This window comes from Mustela putorius, unplaced genomic scaffold (genome assembly GCF_011764305.1).
Source record: "Mustela putorius furo isolate JIRA1106 unplaced genomic scaffold, ASM1176430v1.1 tig00003875_pilon_pilon_pilon, whole genome shotgun sequence".
Classification (NCBI taxonomy): Eukaryota; Metazoa; Chordata; class Mammalia; order Carnivora; family Mustelidae; genus Mustela; species Mustela putorius.
Window position 1 is genome coordinate 7,252,354 of NW_025422026.1, and position 19,009 is coordinate 7,271,362.

Here is a 19,009-nt window from a genome sequence, read left to right on the forward strand (position 1 = left end):
ATAAGCTGGGCTGGGAGAAGTCTGTTTGAAGACTGATGAGAACCCAGGGAAGCAGGAGGGGGATCGGGAGTGGGGCTGGGTCTCCTAGGAGTCATGGGGTTCTGGAGATCATTCTCTAGGATCTCTCCTATCTGTAGCTGTATACTTCCTTGCAAATACCCTTGGACCTGCCATTTCTAAGGATTAAGGGAAAAAAAAAACCCAAAACAAAAAACAAGATATTTTAGAGCAAGGATATCTTACCCTGGGCCAGCTAACATGCATGGCTATGGGGACCATGGCCGACCTGATTGCTCCCCACCAAGGATTAAAGACCATAAGGAACATTCAGATTCTGAGTCACATGCAAACCTTTCAGACAGATCCCCTTCCCCAGATTCTTCTGGAAATGTAGGCATTGAATGGTTTCCATGGGAGAACATGTCTCCTTCACTTATGCACCAGGGCCCAGCATTGCCTGGCATGGACTAGGTACCAGATTCGTGTGGGCTGAATGATTAAGGGAGCGGAGGCTGGCTTTCAATATAGTTAGAGCTGAGATGATACTAAAACTTTGTTTAGAGGATTGGCCTGTGTCTATTATTCTCACTGTAAGCCAACAGCTGAAGGGGGCATAGCACATAGTAGGAATTCAGTAAAATTATTGTCCAAACTGGGACCCTGTTTTTTTAAAGAAGATTTTACCTATTTATTTATTTATTTGGAGAGTGTGGGTGCTGGGGAAGGGACAGAGGGAGAGGGAGAGAGAGAATCCCCAGCAGACTTTGCTCTGAGCAAGGAGCCTGAAGTGGGGGCTCAGTCCCGTGACCCTGAGATCACGACCGGAGCCAAAAGCAAGAGTTGGACGCTCAACCACCTGGGCCAGCCAGATGCCCCGGGACCAGCCAGATGCCCCGGGACTGGGACCCTTCTGAGAGTGAAAGGGAACTAACGGAACGGGATTCTGGACAACAGACCAGAACTGGGACTGTTTGGGCAAGCGGGGATATGTGGTCACCGGTCATCGGTACATGTTGAATGAATGGATCTCGTGTCCTTGGAGCTATGTAAGGGGATTGGAGGTTTTATGGGATTTGCCTCCTTTTAGCCAATGAACTTCCATTTATCCTTGGGATCCTCAGCTAATATTTCCTGGGCACCTACTGTATACCAGACATTTTGCTTATACTGGGGATACAAAGAGATCAAGAAAAGCCCTGTTTTTACTTGTAGGGGGTCCCTTGGCTAATAGGAAGCCAGACTATTGAGAGACAGACAGAGTGACAAGTGCTGAACTAAAGGGATGGACAGACCACTCGGCGGCCCTGGAGGTGGGAAAACTGAGTTGGGAGGCGGCCGTCAGGAAGGCTGTTTGGAGGAAGGCTATTCCAGGGAGTCCTGGAGTTTGATTAGGCATTTGCCTGAAATTCTGGGGGAATCCGGAGTGTCATGGAAGTCTGTTCCCGGCGGAGAACTCAGTGCAGATCCACTCAACAACACTGTGTTGCTGGATGCTGGGGACAGTAGAATTGTGACTAAGATAGATGGGCCATGACCTCACAGACTGCTTGAATGCTTGCCATCAGATCGAGAACCATATATTCCATTAGGGCTGTGATGGTGGAATTGCCGGGAGAGCCAGGAGCCAGGAGCCAGGAGGAGGGGCACCGACCCCTGTCTGGGGTGCTGACCCCGACAGCACACTCGGTGGGGAGAGAGGCTTCCAGGTACCCATATGGACTGTGAAGGGGGAGCTGATGCACCTCTCTCTGCATCCCCCCTCCCATACAGTGGCATGGGGAACCTTTCAACCGCCCCCCTTAGTTTGCTGTCATTCCCCCGGCAAACAGAGGGCTGCAGGTCCAGGCAGGGACAGGGCAGGGGCAGCAGTGCTGGTGTGCAGAGGTGGGCATCCAGAGGTCACAGGATCTGGAGGAAGAGGCTGAGTGGGAGGTGGTGGGTAGCCAGGAAGCTAGGGGAGGTGGAGGGAGCCGGGCGTTGCTTAGGAAAGGTCCATCTGCCTCCCTATCCAGAGCTTTCGAATGGAATATTAAAATGTTCCTCATTATTTTCCTTGGACGAGTTTGCTATCCTGATATATTAATTATTCTTAAAGGTCAACAGCGCTCTTTCGAATCCCCTTCTGTTCTATCATGTAATCAGTTAATTAATTGGAAACCATTTAGCAGCGTCTGCCGAGCGCATTATTGGGGGTGAGTTTCCTTGTTTTGTTGTTCCTGTGGTGACGGCTCCCTCCACGTGCCACGGCCACGGAGGGTTTAGGAACTTGAGCATGGGTCCCGCCCCTCGTCCCTCCCTTTCCCCTGGTGGTTGCCCCCCCCCCCCCGCTTTAGTTATCTCGTTAATAGTTGTGATCTCTCACCATCTTTGTTCTTTCCGAGTCTCCACTGGTAATAAAAGCCCGTTTTCGGGGACTGCCCACATAGGACGGGCACCCTGCGGGGCATCCACATACATCGTTTTATTTCATTCCCACCGTCTGATGTGCTAGAGATTTTTGCTCCCATTTCAGAGGAGAGAGGAGGCTCCGAGTGCTGAAGAGAGCTTTCCAAGAACTACATAGCCAGAAAGGGGCCACGCAAGGAGAGAGAACCTCCCGGGAACTTTATGTTCTTGTTTGCTGTGGGGCTGGTGCTTTGAGGACTCCGGGACAGACTTGGCTTGGGGCAGAGTCTCCTGCAGAATTCTTAGTCCCAGGTGCTGCTGGTTCATTACAGGGACAAGCGTTTGATGCGGACACGGAGCCCCATTATTTCTTTGTTGTGTTTCCATTTTGCCTGCTGTTTCTAAAGTCAGCTGTACGCGGAGACCAGGAGCAGTGCTTCCAGATGTGCCCAGCCCCGTGGCACGAGGCAGTCACGCTAACAGGCTGACCTGTGCTCCACTCAGTGGCCACTCTGCACTTTTGTTCTGCCTCGGGTCTCCCACTCACATGCCTCCTGGGGATGTGCTCTGAGGCGCTCCGCCCCAGGACATGTTGTCATCTGTCTGACTCTAGCAGGCCCCTCCCTGCGTGTGTTCTGGTCTGTAGGGAAGGAAAGGTCTGTAGGGATATATTTCCATCACTGGACAAGGGCTCTTTGTGCCTCTCCTGGTGGGCCCCACAGTGCTGGAAGGTGGATCGCCATCCTTTAAGGCTTTACATGGGGTCCCCGTTAGACCCAGGGGACACAGTGGGAAATCTGATTCAATTCCCCCTTTTGGCAATCAAGAATTCCAGTCTTCCCAGACCTGGGGCTTGGGAAGCATTTTCCAAATTCGGCTTAAGCGTGGTAAGATTTTGTCCTAGTGGGTCTTGGGATGCTAGGGGTCATGGGACGCACAGGAGCTGGAACCCCAGGAACACGCCTACTCCTGCTACTCCTGGTGGGTGGTAAGGAACACGGACTGTGGCCAGGCTGTGAGGGTCCAATTCTTGGCTCCCCGTTGCAGCAGCTGTTGACCCAGGGCAGGAGACCTAACTTCTTTGCTCCATGATCTCCCTTCTGGAAAGTAGAAATGATGATGGTGATGGTGATGGGGTGGTCGTATGTCCCTCATTGGGCTGTTGGACCAAGAGTTTAGGTGAACTCTCCCGTGTAGAACCTTGCACGAGAGCTGGCCCAGAATAATCGCCTTGTGTGTTAGCTGCCGTCATTACCAACACGTGCAATAGCCCCGTGACCATGGGCTGCGTACCTACTGTGTGCCAGGCGCTGTGTTGGACGTTTGACATTCACTAATTCATTTTCATCCTTAGAGCTGCCCCGTAAGGCAGATACTGTTAGGACTTCAGGGGTCTGGAGGAAGAGACGGATCCAGAGAGGTTCTGTGATGTTCTCTGGCAGTTGGGAGGGTGGGTCATGCCCTCCGAGAGGGCCAGAGCCGAGAGTCTAGCTTGTCAGTTTGGCTCCAAGTCTGTGCTGTCGGCCACCAGTGGACCACTGCTCCTCGCGCTGGAGCAGAATCCAGCATCACCTGGAGGGCCTGGTACAGCATGGGGTGTGGGGCTCACCCCAAGGGGTTCTGATTCAGGAGGTCTTGGCTGGGACCCAAGAAGGTATATTTCTAATGAGTCTCGGTGATGCTGATGCTGCTGGGCTGGGGACCACACTTGGGAAGTTCCTGCCTGCCCTATGACATGGGGACCCCAGAACAATACAGTGGGGACATGATGAGCTCTTCACCACGCTGCCTTGCCTGGGCTCTGTCTGCAGTGACAGATGCCCATACTTTCCACCTTAAAAACTGATGTGGTACCCACTTCCTCACGTGGTCTCCATGACCCGTTCTGCTGGCCAGCCCCGTGGATGAGAAGGCCCCAAGCGACAGGGGCGTCCACATGTCCTCCTAGCTCTGCTGGAAGGGAGGCAGACAGCAGTTGGCGACACCTCTTGAAATCCACACACAGGGTCTGGTCTGAGAAGGGGAAGGACCAGGGAGGACTGAGGGGCTCTGGGCCTCCCGAAGCCCTTCGGCAGCTGTCCACAAAGCCAGCTCGGGAGAGAGTGGCCTCCGTTAGCCCTTTCATCCTAAGGGATGACACCATGCTCCAAGCTCCTAGGAAAATCTCTTGGGTTCTGGGCTCAGGTCTCTGCTTCTTGGTGCATCCTCTGGCCTCAAAGGGACCCCCTCCACCGGGCAGCTGGGCAGGGTCCCAGTCTACTCAGTTTAGTCAGTTTCTAGCACTGTTGCAGCCATTCTCCTGACTGCCTGGTAGCGCCTCCCCCTTGGCACTCCCCTACCCAGGTTCAGGTCGGGGTGCTCAGACCCCTTTCTGTCATTAACAGCGGCATCTGTCCCCAGGAGCTCCTGTGGGAGGTCCCTCAGCTCCTCACACTGCGTCTCTTTACAACTGGGCGCGTGGCTGTTTTATTCTCTCCGACAACGTAGGATCGTCCAGGTTTTCAGGACAGAAGGAGCTGATAGGAGGTGAAGTCCACTCATTGGAAAGACAGAATTTCACTACATCAGTGGCTCTGGGAGTGTGGTTCCCAGACCGGGGACATCGGCCTCCCCCAGGGAACTGCTCAGCAATGCAAATTCCAGGCCAGACCCTGACTCAGAAACCCTGGGAGAGGGAGCCTGGTTGTCTGGGTCTTCTCAGCCTCCAGGTGCCGCTGATGCCCAGGGCTGGAGAACCCGTGCCCTAGATGCTAACCTTAAGCCCCCGCTTGGGCCTGGTCTCCTTCCAACCTCTCATCGTGAAAGAAGCGATCGAGCGCGATGTGGGCCTAATCACATTTTCTTATAAACGGACCAGAGCAGCTTTCTCTGCATCATGTTGTTGTTTTGGGGAGACCCATCGGTTTTCCTTGAATCCCAAGAGTAGATCTTAGAACAGAGATCTTAGGTGCCTGGTGTAGCTAGAAGATAATAAGCAGAAACATGCTTTCTACATCTTGAAGAGCGGGGTGGCCTGGCCTTCTGGCTCCTTCCTGCCCTTCTCCCTGCCAGCCTCCCCGGACTCGGGGTCCCCTGTCCTGACAACGTGCTTGGCGTTTTCTTCACCAGCCCCTGGGGGGCCTCAGCCACGCTCCCTGTGGCTTTCCCCCCTCGATAGCCTCTGCTTTGCTTCTAGTTACTTTCTTGATTGTCCCACAGTTGCTTTCTGTGTGTCTTTATTTTTCTCTTGTCACAATGGCTGTCCGGTGAAACATGAGTGTCCCCACTTCAGTGTTCACGTACCAGAATCTGTGTTGGAGGCCGTGGCTCCCTGAACCAGGCCTGGCTGGCTCTGCTCCTGAGAGGCCTGCTGGTCAGAAGGCCCCCTGTGTGTCAGGTCTCATTTCCCCGACCCTGGGGCTCCAGAGAGAGCTCTCCTGCTTCAGGGCAATTAGCTTTTGGTTAATTTGTCTGAAAAGAAATTCCCAAGGAGCAAAACCCCTCGAAACAGTCTCCATAACGCTCAAGGCCTGGGGAGAGGCAGACTGTGTGGAGGCTCAGAGCTCATGTCAAGGCCTTTTCCTGAGCCCTGTGAACAGACGTCTGCCCCCAGGCTTCACAGTGAGCTCTCCACCTTCCCTGGACCCGTGGGGCCCTCAGGCTCTGCCCAGGCATGTGGGCAGTAGGCTGGGCCAGAGTTCAGGTCCCAGTGCATCTCCTGGGGGGCGGGGGGGTAGATGCTGCTTGTTGTCTCATGAAAGTGGGTTTCTCTGTTCTTTCATTGAACTGAGATTTTGTTGATGGCTGAGTTCAGGAGGTCATCGCCTGGATCTCTGCACCTGTTCGCATGGGCTTGGGCCTGTTGTAGCTTCAGCGGCGACTGGAGATGGGCCGATAAGGGGAGAGACGCCGCGCTTGAACAATGATAGACTGTGTCTGTCGAGGTCCAGGCCCTGTGCCAGCTGCTTTCTGTGCCCCGTTCACCGCAGCCCGTTTAGCCCTCACTGCCAGTCAAAGGGACAGGCCCTGTCCATATCCCCAGCGTGCACAGGAGCAGAGAGGTCGGGGAGTATACCCGGGGTCACAAAACATGGATGCAACAGAGGAAGGGCCGGCGTCTGGTCCGGGATGATGCCCACGTTCTGTGGGGATTCAGCTGAATTCTCTGTACATTTATTGAGTTTTGCTCTGCTCTGGGGCCCGTGAGGGCTCTCCAGCCACAAAGAGGTGATTCTCTACTTGCAGGAAGAGCGGTCTGCGGTGGGAGGGGGCCAGCAGCCTCAGAGCGGTCCTTCAAAGCCGGTGGCCTGACACATGGGCCCAGACTAAATGCATGGGAGGAAGAGGGGGCCAGAAGGTTGCACACTGGGTGGCACTGGTCATACTTAGGACCATCTGAACTGGGCCTACAGGACAGGGAGCAAGAGCGTGAATGGTAGAGGGCGCTGGGCACCGTGGTGTGGAGACGGGGAAGTGCCAGGAAGCCGTGAGGGCTCCGCCAACTCGGGAATCCCGAGTTGTGGGATGGGAAGTCTTCAGGGTTTGTTATGGGGAGGGAGGTGGGTAGTGATGGGAAGGACATGCAAACAGGGGGTTGAGGTCCTCGTGTGAAGAGACTTGAACTTCAAGGCAGAGCCTGGACTGGATTAGGTGGGCCGGGAATACCAAATGTCCAGTGATCACACCCAAGCCTAGTGTCTCCAGTGTGGGGACACCCTCCTTCTCCATCTCCTCAGCATGCCTCTTTCCTTGCCTGTCCTGAGCTTCTCCAGCTCGAGAGGACGCCGGCACCTTCCTGCTGGTGTTGCCAGGTGGCTGGGGATGACCGGAGTGATTCTGTTCCCCACGACAAGCTGCGTGGCTGCTGGGTTCTGGGACGGATTGGCACCTGCAGAGAGGACAGCTGCCCTTTGGAGAACTTAAGAGCTCTACTTCTCTACCTGTTGGCGGCTCCAGTCCACTGAGGGACCCCGGTCAGTGCCTGGCTTGTGTAGATGGTCGAGAGCTGCCGTCCGTGGCTCTTAGACCCTTGAAAAGTGGCCAGTCCAAATGGAGGTGTGTTGTGAGTGTAAGTACACGTGGATTTCAAAGACAGAACACACACACAAATGCTAATGAATGATCTCATTAACATTTATTAGATTGATCCTACAAATAGATGACACTTTATGGTTATTGAGTAAAGGGTCACGTGTGAGTACAACTACTTTCACCTCTTTCTTTTCACTTTTCAAAATGTGACCACCAGAAAATTTGAATTTGCCTATATGGCTCCCATTATATTTTCACGGGTGAGGGCTGGCACACTTTTTCTGGAACTGAGTATTTTCTATCTTCTGTGATCACTATTCAACCCTGTGTCTCTGACGCAGGCTCCGAGGGTGTATGAGTTTTCTGTAGCTGCTATAACAAATTACCCTAAACATTGTGGCTTAAAAACACCAATGTCTCGTCTTACACGGTGTAGCTTAGAACCAGCATGCTCCTCGCTGGGCTAAAAAATCCAGGTGTCCTCAGGGCTGGGGTCCCTTCTGGAGGCTCATGGAGAATTTGTTTCATTGCCTCTCCCAACTTCTAGAGGCATGCACAGCCCTTGGCAGGTGGCGTCGGGCTCCATCTTCAAAGCCAGCACAACCCAGGTCTTTTCCTTTCCTCCTTAGTCACATTCCTCTCTGACCTCTCTGTCCCCGCCCTTCCACTTCTGAGGATGCTTGTGATTGCCCTGGGGCCAGGGGATAATTAAGGATAATTTTCTCATCTCAAGGTCCACACTCTTAATTACATTCACGGAGTCTCTTTCGCAGCAGAAACTGATCTATTCTCAGATTCTGGGGACTTGGATGTGGACCTCTTCAGAGGGCCATTATTCCCCCTCGAACGTGGGTCCAGACAACACAGACATGAAGGGGTGTGGCTGTATTCCAAAAATCTATTTACAAGAACAGAGTGCTGGCCTGCAGATGCTAGCTTGCCGAGCCCGGCACTCCATGATGAATGATTCTGCACCCAGTTTCCAATGCGTGGGCTTTTCTCCCCACACCACCAAGCAATTCTGGGACACCAGCTGGGTGTCCTGTAGTTCAACTCAATTCCGCCACCATCTACGCAGAGACAGCCTCAGATCCCACTTGAGATGCCGGTCCCCAGTCCAGAATCTTCCTGGTGCTTCTGATACCCTGGCTGTAAATCACAGGTCCCCATGACACCCCCTTCCTTGGGTGCGATTAATTTACTAGAGTGGCTCACGGAACTCAGGAAACTAATTTACTCACTGGATTACTGGTTTATTACAAAGGATATTAAAGAGTACAAATCAACAGCCAGATGAAGAGATACATAAGGCCAGGTCTCGAACCAAGGAGCTTTCGTCCTTGTGGAGTTTGATGTGGCCTGGGGGCACAAGGAAGTGTGGTGGTTCACCAACCCTGGACTCCTTTTTTTAAAATGGGGTTATGTGGGGCTTTTATTACTTAGGCCTATTTGAGTCCATCATTGGCCACTGGTGATTGATTCAACCTCCACTGCCTCTCCCCTCTCTAGAAATCAGGGGTTGGTTCCCCTGGCAACCAGCCCCCATCTTCAGGGGCTTTGCAAATGTCCCCTTATTCTCTGAAGCAATCTCAGGAGCTGAGGAGAAGAGCTCAAATATTATAACAAAAGATGTTCTCATTGTTTTTACTGCTCAAGAAATTCCAGGGTTTTTGGTAGCTGTGAGCCAAGAATGCTGGACCAAGAGCAAATACCTATTTCTTGACCACAACCATCATTTCTGTATGCTATGTGGGGTGACATTTTTGGTTGGATGCCTGATGGAAAAGGTTCTGTGGTCCAATAAGTTTGAGACTCAGTAGGTCAGATCCTTCTCTTCATAAAGGCTCTGAGAAGTTCTGCAATAAATGAGCCCATTTAATTTGTTTAAAACCACATTTTTCAAGCAACATGAATTTTTTTGCCCTTATAATATCCATTAACGTACTACAGATTTAAGATTCCCAGGAACATTCTCTGGGAAACCCTGGTCCAGCCCAGCACAGAGCCTTGTAGAAAAGCTGCCTCCAGTCTCCTGATCTAAGGTCAAGAGACCAGTCACGTCACTTGAGATTTGATTAGAGAAAGCATTTTGGCTTCATTAAAGTTCATTAAATGAGCCATCCAGTGTAATTTAGCTGAATAAAAATGGCTCAAATGGCCTTAACCCCCACCCCCTTTTACAGCAATTTAATTGAGGGGAAAGCAAATATATCAATGATGTAGAAAAATATTTCTTGGTCTTCAAGAGGAACGTTGGGTGGCAGCCCCTGCTTCCTTGTCACAGGCACTGGATTTTAAGAGGTTGGCTTGCACAGCCTCCTTGGTGGCTGGTAGCAGGCCTGGGGGATGAGATTGCATATGGCGCTTCCTTCCTTCCCACCGGTTCATCTCAAGGAGGTTGGTGGCAGCCACCTTCATGACTCCTCATGGTGGGCTACAGTCACCTCTGGTGCGGGGTTGACTGTACACAAAGTCACAAGGTCAAGGTCAATGCACCATACATGCCCTGGGTCTTGGAGAAGTGGGCAGTAGACTGGCAGCCTTCTCCCTCTCTGGTGGGCTGGTTCCTTTCTAGGAAACTCTATGTGGGGTTGGTGCTGCATGGGGATGGGGTGGTGGTTCTCTTTTCTTGACCTTCCCTCCATGTTCTTCAGCAATTTCAAAAGAATCCTGGTATCGGGTGGCAGGGGAGGGACTTGGCTATTTCCACGAAGACCGAGATGTTTCTTTTATGGGGAAAATGGAAGGAGGACAGACAGACTGCCAAGGGGACGTCTGATGTCACAGAAGGGAAGGAAGAATTGCACTTTTTTTTTTTTAAGATTTTATTTACTTATTTTAGAGAGAGAGAGAACAAGTGAGGGGAGGGGCGGAGGGAGAAGCAGACTCTCTGCTGGGCCGGGGGCCAGACTCAGGTCTTGATCCCAGCACCCTTAGATGATGACCCAAGTCGAAGGCTGATACTTAACTGACTGAACTACCCAGGCGCCCAAGGAATTGCACCTTTCAAAATGCTGCCTTCTTGGATGAAGGAAATGAGATTGAGATTATGATGGACGCAGCCAGTAAGCCACAGCTCCTGGAGCCTACAAGACGAGAAGGGCCTTGACCTCTGCTGGTTAGCCATGCTTGATGCTCTGAGCCAGGACGGTGTTCAGAATAGGCCTTTTGCAGGCAGTGGAATGGATCCTCTAGGAGAAGCCACCTTTGTCTTTGGGCTGCAGCTGAACACGCTCCTGGTTTTCAGTGTTCTCTCTCTCTCTCTTTTTTCTTTTCTTACTCCAAAGGGTTTCTTGAGGTGAGTTTCACATCCAAGTCCAGGGCAGAGGGGATGGGACTTATAAACAGGAACCTGGAAGATGGTCCGAGGGCTCAGGGTGGAACCCAAACAGAGTGCGAGGTAAATAGAGGAAGAGGGTGGGGGGCCCAGGAGAGGAGACACAGACCATCACACAGTGATAATGACTTTGGAGAGGGGGCTCCATTAGCATCCCGTGTATTTATACAGATGTAAGGGGAGTTGTGGGGGGCCCAGGGGCCCGCAGGTCTGGGAAGATGGAAAAGAGAGTTTGGGGGGTTCAAAGAGGGAACCTGGCACCTTCCAGCTATTCCTTCCACACTCCAGTCTTGAAACACCACCTGCCTCCTGGGCCTGGAGAGAAGACGAAGCCCTTCGAAACGTCAGCCATGTTGTACATCCAGGCACTCCACGAAGTCTCCCAGCTTCAGGATCACTCGCGGATGGAGCTTAGTGTCCCCTCCTCAAGTCTCAGCCCCCATAGACTTGGTGCCTTTGGGGCAACTCAGGAATTCATCTGGTTGCCTTTTCTTGGCAACAGGATCCATCTTGAGTGACCTCTGGTTGGACAGCAGGGTTCCCAGGGTGGAGGGCGACATCCTCCTAGGTCATGGGTTCTATCCTGCTGGAGTCGGCTGTCCCCTTTAGGAAGGTCATGAGGCTGCTGGCCATGCTGAGGTGTTAAGCCAGGGAGGGCCCATGTTCACCAAGGGGTTAATGGAAGAAAGGGCCATCTCAGCCCTCTGTTTCCGCTGGGTCCGATTTTGGCCATCTGTTTGTCTGGCTCCCTGTTCCCAGAGCACCCAGGAGCTTCGTCATTGTTCATTACTCTGGGCCCCAGAGTCTGGATTGTGAGAGAGCCAGCAGTGTGGGACAGAATTAATGGCTGTTTGGTAGTCTCAGATGAGGGATACGGGGGCCATGTCACAGACCTTGATTTTGGGAAAGTATTTGATGCCTCATCTTGTAAAATCTTGCTCACCAAATTAAATCCAGTGGTCAGGTGGCTGGGAACCTGGCCATTGACCCAAGCACAAGTCAGAGATGGGGGATAATGGATCTGTCAGGGACGAGGCTTCCGGAAGACGCTGCTGTGGGGCTGGAGGCAGGATGGTTCCTAACCCTTGAGTCTGATGAGCAGGGTAGCCAGCCCATCAATTACAGGTGGCAGGCGAATCCCGCTGGGGCACTAGCTGGGAGGAAAATCAGGGGTAGTGAGTTCTGAGGGGGGCGGTCAGTCAATCAAAGCCCTGAGTCCCAGCGTCCCTATTTTCCTGCACCATGAGCATCTATAAATGCCCGTGAGGGGAGGGTGGCCAGAGGTGTGCCCTGCTTGTCTTGGGGTGGCTCTGTGTTTGCCTTGTGTGTCCTCTGTGTACATAATTGTCTCTGGGGCTGGGCGCTTCACTCTCACGTTTCTCTGGCGAGGTACTGGGTACATGTACAGTTGTGCAGGTTGTGTGCACTGCCTTCCTCCAGAGACTCATGTAGCACAGTGCCCATCTCTGGCAACATACGCCGAGGGTGTGTGTGTGTGTGTGTGTGTGTGTGCACATACCTGGGAATTTACATGTCTGCGCCTCCGTTGCGCACATTCCTGGGGGTGTGGTTTGTTGTTTCTTGACCGAGTCTTTGCCTTAAGGCCACTCAGACCCGTTCAGATCGACCGCAGAGATGTTAGTAACACCCGCCCTGTTCCGTTGCATATACTAAATAGGGTCATGAATGTAAAAGTGCTGAACACAGTACCTGGTGTTCAGTAGTAAGCCCTTGGTGAGTGGTGGCTGTTGGTTTTAGTGGTAGTATGGGTTGGCAGGGAGGTGGGAGCACAGGAGAGTAGCTGGTGTGCAGAAGAGGTAAGGGCAGGCTTTCCCTCCAACGGGAGGAGATGGTCTGTGTCCCGGGGAGGTGGCTGGGGAGGAGGGGAGCTGGTCGTCCTGGACACAGCCCGTGAGTCCTGCAGCGGCTGCTCCATCTGGCCAAAGAGCTGGAGGAATCCAGGGGCCCTTTCTCTTCCCGGTGGGGCTTGGTGGGCGTGGCAGGAAGGAGATGAAGCCAAGACAACCCCAGGAGAACAGGGGCCCCCCTCCCCTGTCTACTCCCCATTCCCGAATATCCCAGGGCCCCCTCCCCTCTCCAGCTTGTAATAAGGAGATAATACTATTTCTTAGTCTTTATTTGCCCAGAATGCCTGTTATTTTCTTTCTTCTAGAATCCAATTTTCTCATGACATTTCTGCCTAATGTAGCAAAACATGACCTTTGTGGAAGGACGTTGCTGGTAGCCTGATCCCTGCCTCAGGCTCCCCAGGAACCCGCCGGCACACGCTCCCAGGCTGGTCTTCCCTCAGAGATGGGCAGGGTCCCCGCTTCACCTGCCTCATACCTGCATTAGTCCCTGCTTCTCGCGGGGGTGGGGTGGGGGAGAGACAGACGGGGCTGCTTCTGAGCGCTCGGCGACTCTGGGGGTTCCTGGCTGCTGTCGTGGGGTGCTGCTTGGTTTTAGAACTGGGGGTTCTGCTCAAGGAGGTGCCCCAGTGAGGAGGGGACCTTGCGGCCGGTGGGCCTGTTTGACGTCGGCTGCCACTGCTGCGGTTGTGGGCAGACAGTGAGCCGGGAGAACAGGACAGAAGCCTTCTACCTGGGTGAGTCACTCACATTTGCTGGAACCTCACAGAGGCTAAGCGTAATGGGGACCCAAGCACGGTACCGAGACCCAGAATCCTTGACCCCACCGTCTGAGCTCCAGGTGCAAAACCCAGTGTAAAGCCAGCCGCTCGCCGGGCATGTGCACCAGATTCCCACTCCACCCTCCTGAGCAGGAGGTGGGTCAGGGGAGCCGTGCTCCATTGGTGTCCTTCAGTGGCCACCACGCAGGCCTTCCTTTATCTCCCTTTCCTTCTGGTCACTGGGTCATGGAGGAGGTTTGCAGACCCACGACGGACCGGGAGTAGGGGTTTTAGGAAGCCGAGTGTGCAGTTTAAGGTTTATAAGCTTTGGTGATTCATACGGCGTTCGAGCGCTTCCTTCCATCCACAGGAAGCGGGCTCCGGAGGTGTCCTCTGTAGACAGGGATGTGCAGGCTGGAGGACACTGTGGAAAGTGCTGGGTGTGGGGGGAGTGGAACAGGACGCCTGGGGATCTGCTCCTGTGGTCCCCTTCCTTTGCCCACCAGTCCCCTGCCCCCGCAGAAAGGGGGCTGTCTTTCTAACACAGTCACCGGCTGTCACCAAGGGCAGGGCTGCCTCAGATATGAAGGGGAAGCCCTGTCCCTTAGGTTGTCCTTGTGTGTGCCATCTGTCCCTGTGAAATCGGTGTGTGCCGTCTGTGATGCCACCAGCCTGGACTTCCCCGAGACCTCCAGACGCAGGTATCCACCAGCCTAGCTGATTTCTCTTTCTGGATATTTCACAGGCATCTCAGACTTCGCATTTGCAAGCATTTGCTCATGATCTGAACCCCAGATATCATGCTTTTACCGCCTTCCTGGTCTCACTAAGTGATCTGGCTGCTGGCCTGATGGTTGGCGTCTTGCTCCCTCCTCTCCCAGGCCCAATCCAGTAGGAGGTTCTGGGGGCGCTCTCCCCCACTCCTTGAATCCACCTGCTTCGTTATCTCTAATCCCCTTCCTCAACACTACCGCAGCCTCCTAATCGTCTGCCAGCTTCCAGGCTTGGTCTCTTACTTTAAGAAATGGTCATTAGATTATGTCCCTTCCCTACTTAAAGCCATCCAGTGCCTTCTCTTTGCTCCTTAAAATAAAAACCCAAGGTTCTCACCATGGCCGGCAAGGTGGTTGTGGCTGCTGCCTCTCCTCCTCACCCCCGACCGCTCTCCACTAACTCCTTTCCCACCGGCCCCCTTTCTGCCTTTGCTCTTCTTGCTCCCACTGCCCAGAAAACCCCGGCCCTGGCACCAGTTCATTCCTGCTCTAGCCTCAGCTCGATGCTACCCTCTTGGAGGACACCTCCCGAAGCGCCTGTGTAAAGGAGCTGTCTCCCTCTCCGGCATCCATGATGGCATCTTGGTTTGTCTCCTTCCTTCTGTCATTGGCGAACTGCCGTTGCCTTGCTTATTCATTTGAGACTTGAATGTAAGTTTCAGAGAGACCTTCTCATTTGTGCCCCTTTCCTTTCCCCCAAGAAGTCTGTATTTGGGTCCTCCCCAAGTGTCTGCTGTAGAAGTCATCTAAGTGGAGGTGTGCGGAGAGTGGATGCGCGCGTGCGTGAACAGGAGTCTGTACTTGGGTTCATCACCTGCGTGTTTAATTGACACCAATGCATGCGCGCGCACGCGTGTGTGGATAATGTTGACCTGCGTGGCATCTTACCACCGTCCCATCTCATCAGTGCAGGAGTAGTGCTCCTACGGGATCATGTTGACTCCGACCGTGTCTAACTGCCGCCTTGAAGGGCTGTTGTCATGTCAAGCGTCGTCTGTTGAGCCTGGCAACGTGATCACCGTGGGTGTGTTTCTTCTATTATTTGGAAGACTAATGGCTACTCCTTTCCTCTGTACATCCTAATGAGAACAATTAAATAGCCATTAGGAGGAGAACAGAAGTGTGAACAAAAGGCTGATGTCTTGATCACGGATGGGCCTCTTTGCTGGGGGAGGGACTGGGTAGAAGAAATTGTAGGTGACCTGCAGGGTTTCCCACTATTGTGAATGTTAAGAATTCTTGATGGTAACAGGGGGCGTAATTTCATTTATGCAAGACGAGTAAGTCCTAGAGATGTACCGTACAGCGTCGTGAGTCATTAATTAGGTGGTGTGTACACCTAAAAATGTGTTAAGAAGTTATATCTTATATTAACGGTTATAGCAAAAAAAAAAAAAAAAGAAAAAAAAAAGAAAGAAAGAAAGAAAGAGAGAGGGAGAGGGAGGGAGAAATTTTTAAAGTTGATGGTTAAGTTTATGGCATTGTTTATGGTGACAGTTTCATGGGTATACACTTGCCTGGAAATTCATCAAGATGTATGCATTAAATATGCCCAGTTTTTTAAATGTCTGTGACACTTCAATAATAAAAATGAAGAAGAAAGCTTGTTGGCTTGTGTATCCTAAGAGCTCTGTCCCCCTGTGGGAGGGTGGCCTCCAGAAGTTTCCCTGAACCTTTACTGTGGTGAGAGAATGTGGGAAAATGACCAACCGTTCTTTTCTTTTTCTTCCATTTTTTTTTTTTTTAACATTGTAAATCTCTCACTTTCGCTTCCTCGAAATCCTCTCCAAACCTGATCTGGGGCCTTGACTACTGGCGGATACGCTGTTAGCAGAATGGACCAAAGAAAAGAACAACAAAGCCAAGTTCCTGTGAAATAACCAAGCTTCCTACCAAGAGCATTACTCATGCCGGGTCTGTCCCTTAATTTTCCCTTTATCTGTCACTCTTGCAGAAACCTGTCGAGTAACCGGCTCACCACACTCTCATGGCAGCTCTTCCAGACGCTGAGTCTTCGGGAATTGTAAGTTTGGCTTCAAAGACCCTCCAAGCAGTAGAGCGGTGGTAGAGGTTGGGTGGGAAGAAATGTGGGGTGGTGGAACCGCCCGAGGTTGGGTGTGCCCTTGGGGCTCCTTGGGCTGGGTGGCACAGAGTGTACCATGTTCAGCGAGAGCGAGACACCCTCTTTGTTGCTTGATTTCTGATGCTCTTTCCAGCACAATTCTGAAGAAGACCGGGATCTTATCTCTGAGCAGGACCTAGTTCTGTGGTCTGTAGGTAACTAGTAGTAATAGCATTTATACTTATAATATTAGAGAGTATTTTCAATTTATAATAAGTGATTCTGTGGATGATGAGGTGCGCTTTCATTGATGTGACTTTAGCTTTATCATCATGAAAAAAATGGACTTATCATCAGGAGCATTATGGGAGATAGGTGTTATTATATCTCCAATATAAAATGTATTTCTTCATTTTAAGGTGAAGGTGCTGAGCCCCCAAAAGGCACATGAGACCCAGGCAAGATTGCATTGTTAGGTACTGGCCAACCTAGAGGCCAACCTTAAACCCAGGCCTGTGACTTCCAATTGCGTGCCCTTTCCGTCACTCATCATCTTTTGTCAGTCTGTTTGGCTTGCATATGGGCATCCCAGTGGTGGGGGGTGGGAGGCAAGTCTATATATTTATTTAATCTGCCTGTGGACTGCTTGGCCTGACTATCTTCCCAGGCTGATAGATGCACCCCTACCCCCTCCAGCCATTTTGTGCAAACCCTTGTTGGACGAAGGAGTGAAAATTCCTGACCACTGCTGGAAAAAACGAGTTGTGTTGTTGTATGAGTCATCAGGGTCATCTCTGTGCATGAAGGACAGCGTGTTATGTTGAGGGAACAAATCAAGGAATAAATTGAAAAGGAATTGAGGCATGGATGAAATTAGGGAGGTAGGGTTCCAGAGACACTGCTCATGTGTTCCCTTTTATTTAGTGACTCAGATCCAAATTCACTGAATGCAGGTTGCTTTACCAACTTTACCAAGAGTCGGTAGCCTTGGATCTCTGCCCGTGCTGTCAGCCTTTCAATCCCCCACCCCTTCCCTCCACCTGGGAAGACCTGAGTTCACAGATGAGTCAGGATCTTAGCTTTTCCAATCCAGCTGGTCGAGGAGGGGGAATATTTACATCCAGTGACTCAATAGCCCATTACCCCATGATGGCTTTGTATACCCTACTTATCCTCATGGACCTGAGTGCCCTGATTCTTTGAAAGGCCATCCTAGGGCCAGGAAGTACAGAGATGATCTCAACAGTGCTGGAGAGTTCAGGACAGTACTGCTGTGGGTTGCCTTCCTTTCTTAGGATTTTACCCTTCCCTCTGGGCTACTCCTCAGATATAGTGACTACAGTCCTTTAGCCACATAGGGTTGGGATCCTGAGGTACACTGATTAAAAACTACCCGAGCTGAGGAAAATATAAATATATACTTACTTGTTTATACAACACTGAAAAACCTAGATGATGTTCCAAGTGTCACAGACAGCTAAATATCAGACCGTTAGACTTGATGCCTCGTATTCATTCCCATCTTTGTAGGTGGAAGAAAACCTTAGCATTAAGTGAACATGACTGCTAAGATCACTACTAACGATTGCTGAGATCTGACTCCTGGGCCAGGCACTGTGCCAAGCAATCTCTTGAATTATGTACATTCGTTATTTAATTTAATCCTTGTGGTAATTTATCGGGTAGGAATTATTACCATCACTTCACATTCGGGGACCCCAAGGTACTCACCAAGGTGAAGTATCTTGTTTCGGGTTACCCATTAGCCAAGGGGTAGCATATGGACTCAAGGTCTTGACCACTCTTGTTAGCTGTCCCTCAGCCTCTCAAAATCTGTTTCCAATTCAAGGAGCGGTTCTGCAATAATTGTCAAAAAGTGCATGATTGCAGTTCCTTCTTACGTTGCCCTAGATCCGATCAAGGGCTCTGTCATAGAGGAGCTAACCGGGGGCTCTCTTTGCTCTTTCTTGGGAGTCTCATGTGAGTTCTTGCAGAATGCCTTCCCCTTCCTCTGTAGGAGGCGAGGGACAGCATCTCTCTGGGGGACATCTAGGGTCTGCAGTTGGCTGAATTATTGAGAAAACGTTCAGTGCTCCTTCTAAAAAAATCATTGGATGTGAAATCAATGGTGTGCTGCCCTGGTGACCTGTTTCGTGGAGTTTCAGAAACAGTTGTTCCGTGGATATATATTTAAAGAAAATGTCAGATTTATCCCAGAGGATCATGGGATTCTGCATTCATCTTTGCCCGGGATCAATACACTGGTGAGCTAGATGTGACTTATGGAGGAATGAAGACGTTCCCTCCAGTGTGAGCCAGTGTGTGAGGGCCGCCATGTCCCAGAGTATTTTATTTCTGTCACATTGTTAAATAAGAAAAAAAATGATGTGGGAAAATAAAGAAGCCCCCCTCTTGTCCTGGTGGGGGTCTATTTTTTGAGGAAGAGTTGAATGTTGAGAGTGGAAAATTTGTATTTTGGCTGGAGGGGCCTCATGTTGGCTTTTCACTGTGGCTATGATTAAAATCCAAACAATCCCAGTTCCTGGCAAATGGAAGAGGGGGTAGTATTTTCTTGTCCGACTTCCTGATTAGTCCACATGGCGCCATCTGCCATGAGCCTTGTAGATTGCCAGGGTCTGCCCAATGGGGCCTGTGGGCTGGGTTGGGTATTTCCAGGAAGATAGAATCTTGGCCTTGGAGGAGAGAGGCCAGGGGGAGATGGCTTTCTGAGCCATGATGGCCAGAAGATCCCAAAGCCAGAGTAGGAGCTTTGAGCCACCTTCTGTGGGAACAGAAGGAGCTAACTAGGGCAT

The 19,009-nt window shown here is 51.5% G+C and overlaps 1 protein-coding gene across 5 annotated transcripts in view; it reads left to right on the forward strand.

Annotated features, from left to right (window-relative positions):
• The window catches only part of NTRK3 (neurotrophic receptor tyrosine kinase 3), a 380,449-nt gene that overhangs the window by 92,709 nt on the left and 268,731 nt on the right, over positions 1 to 19,009 (forward strand). For all 5 annotated transcript variants that reach the window (XM_045067153.1, XM_045067149.1, XM_045067150.1 and 2 more), the window contains one exon: positions 16,089 to 16,157. In XM_045067153.1, the coding sequence (XP_044923088.1) occupies positions 16,089 to 16,157 (69 nt within the window). The remainder of the gene's footprint in view (positions 1 to 16,088; positions 16,158 to 19,009) is intronic.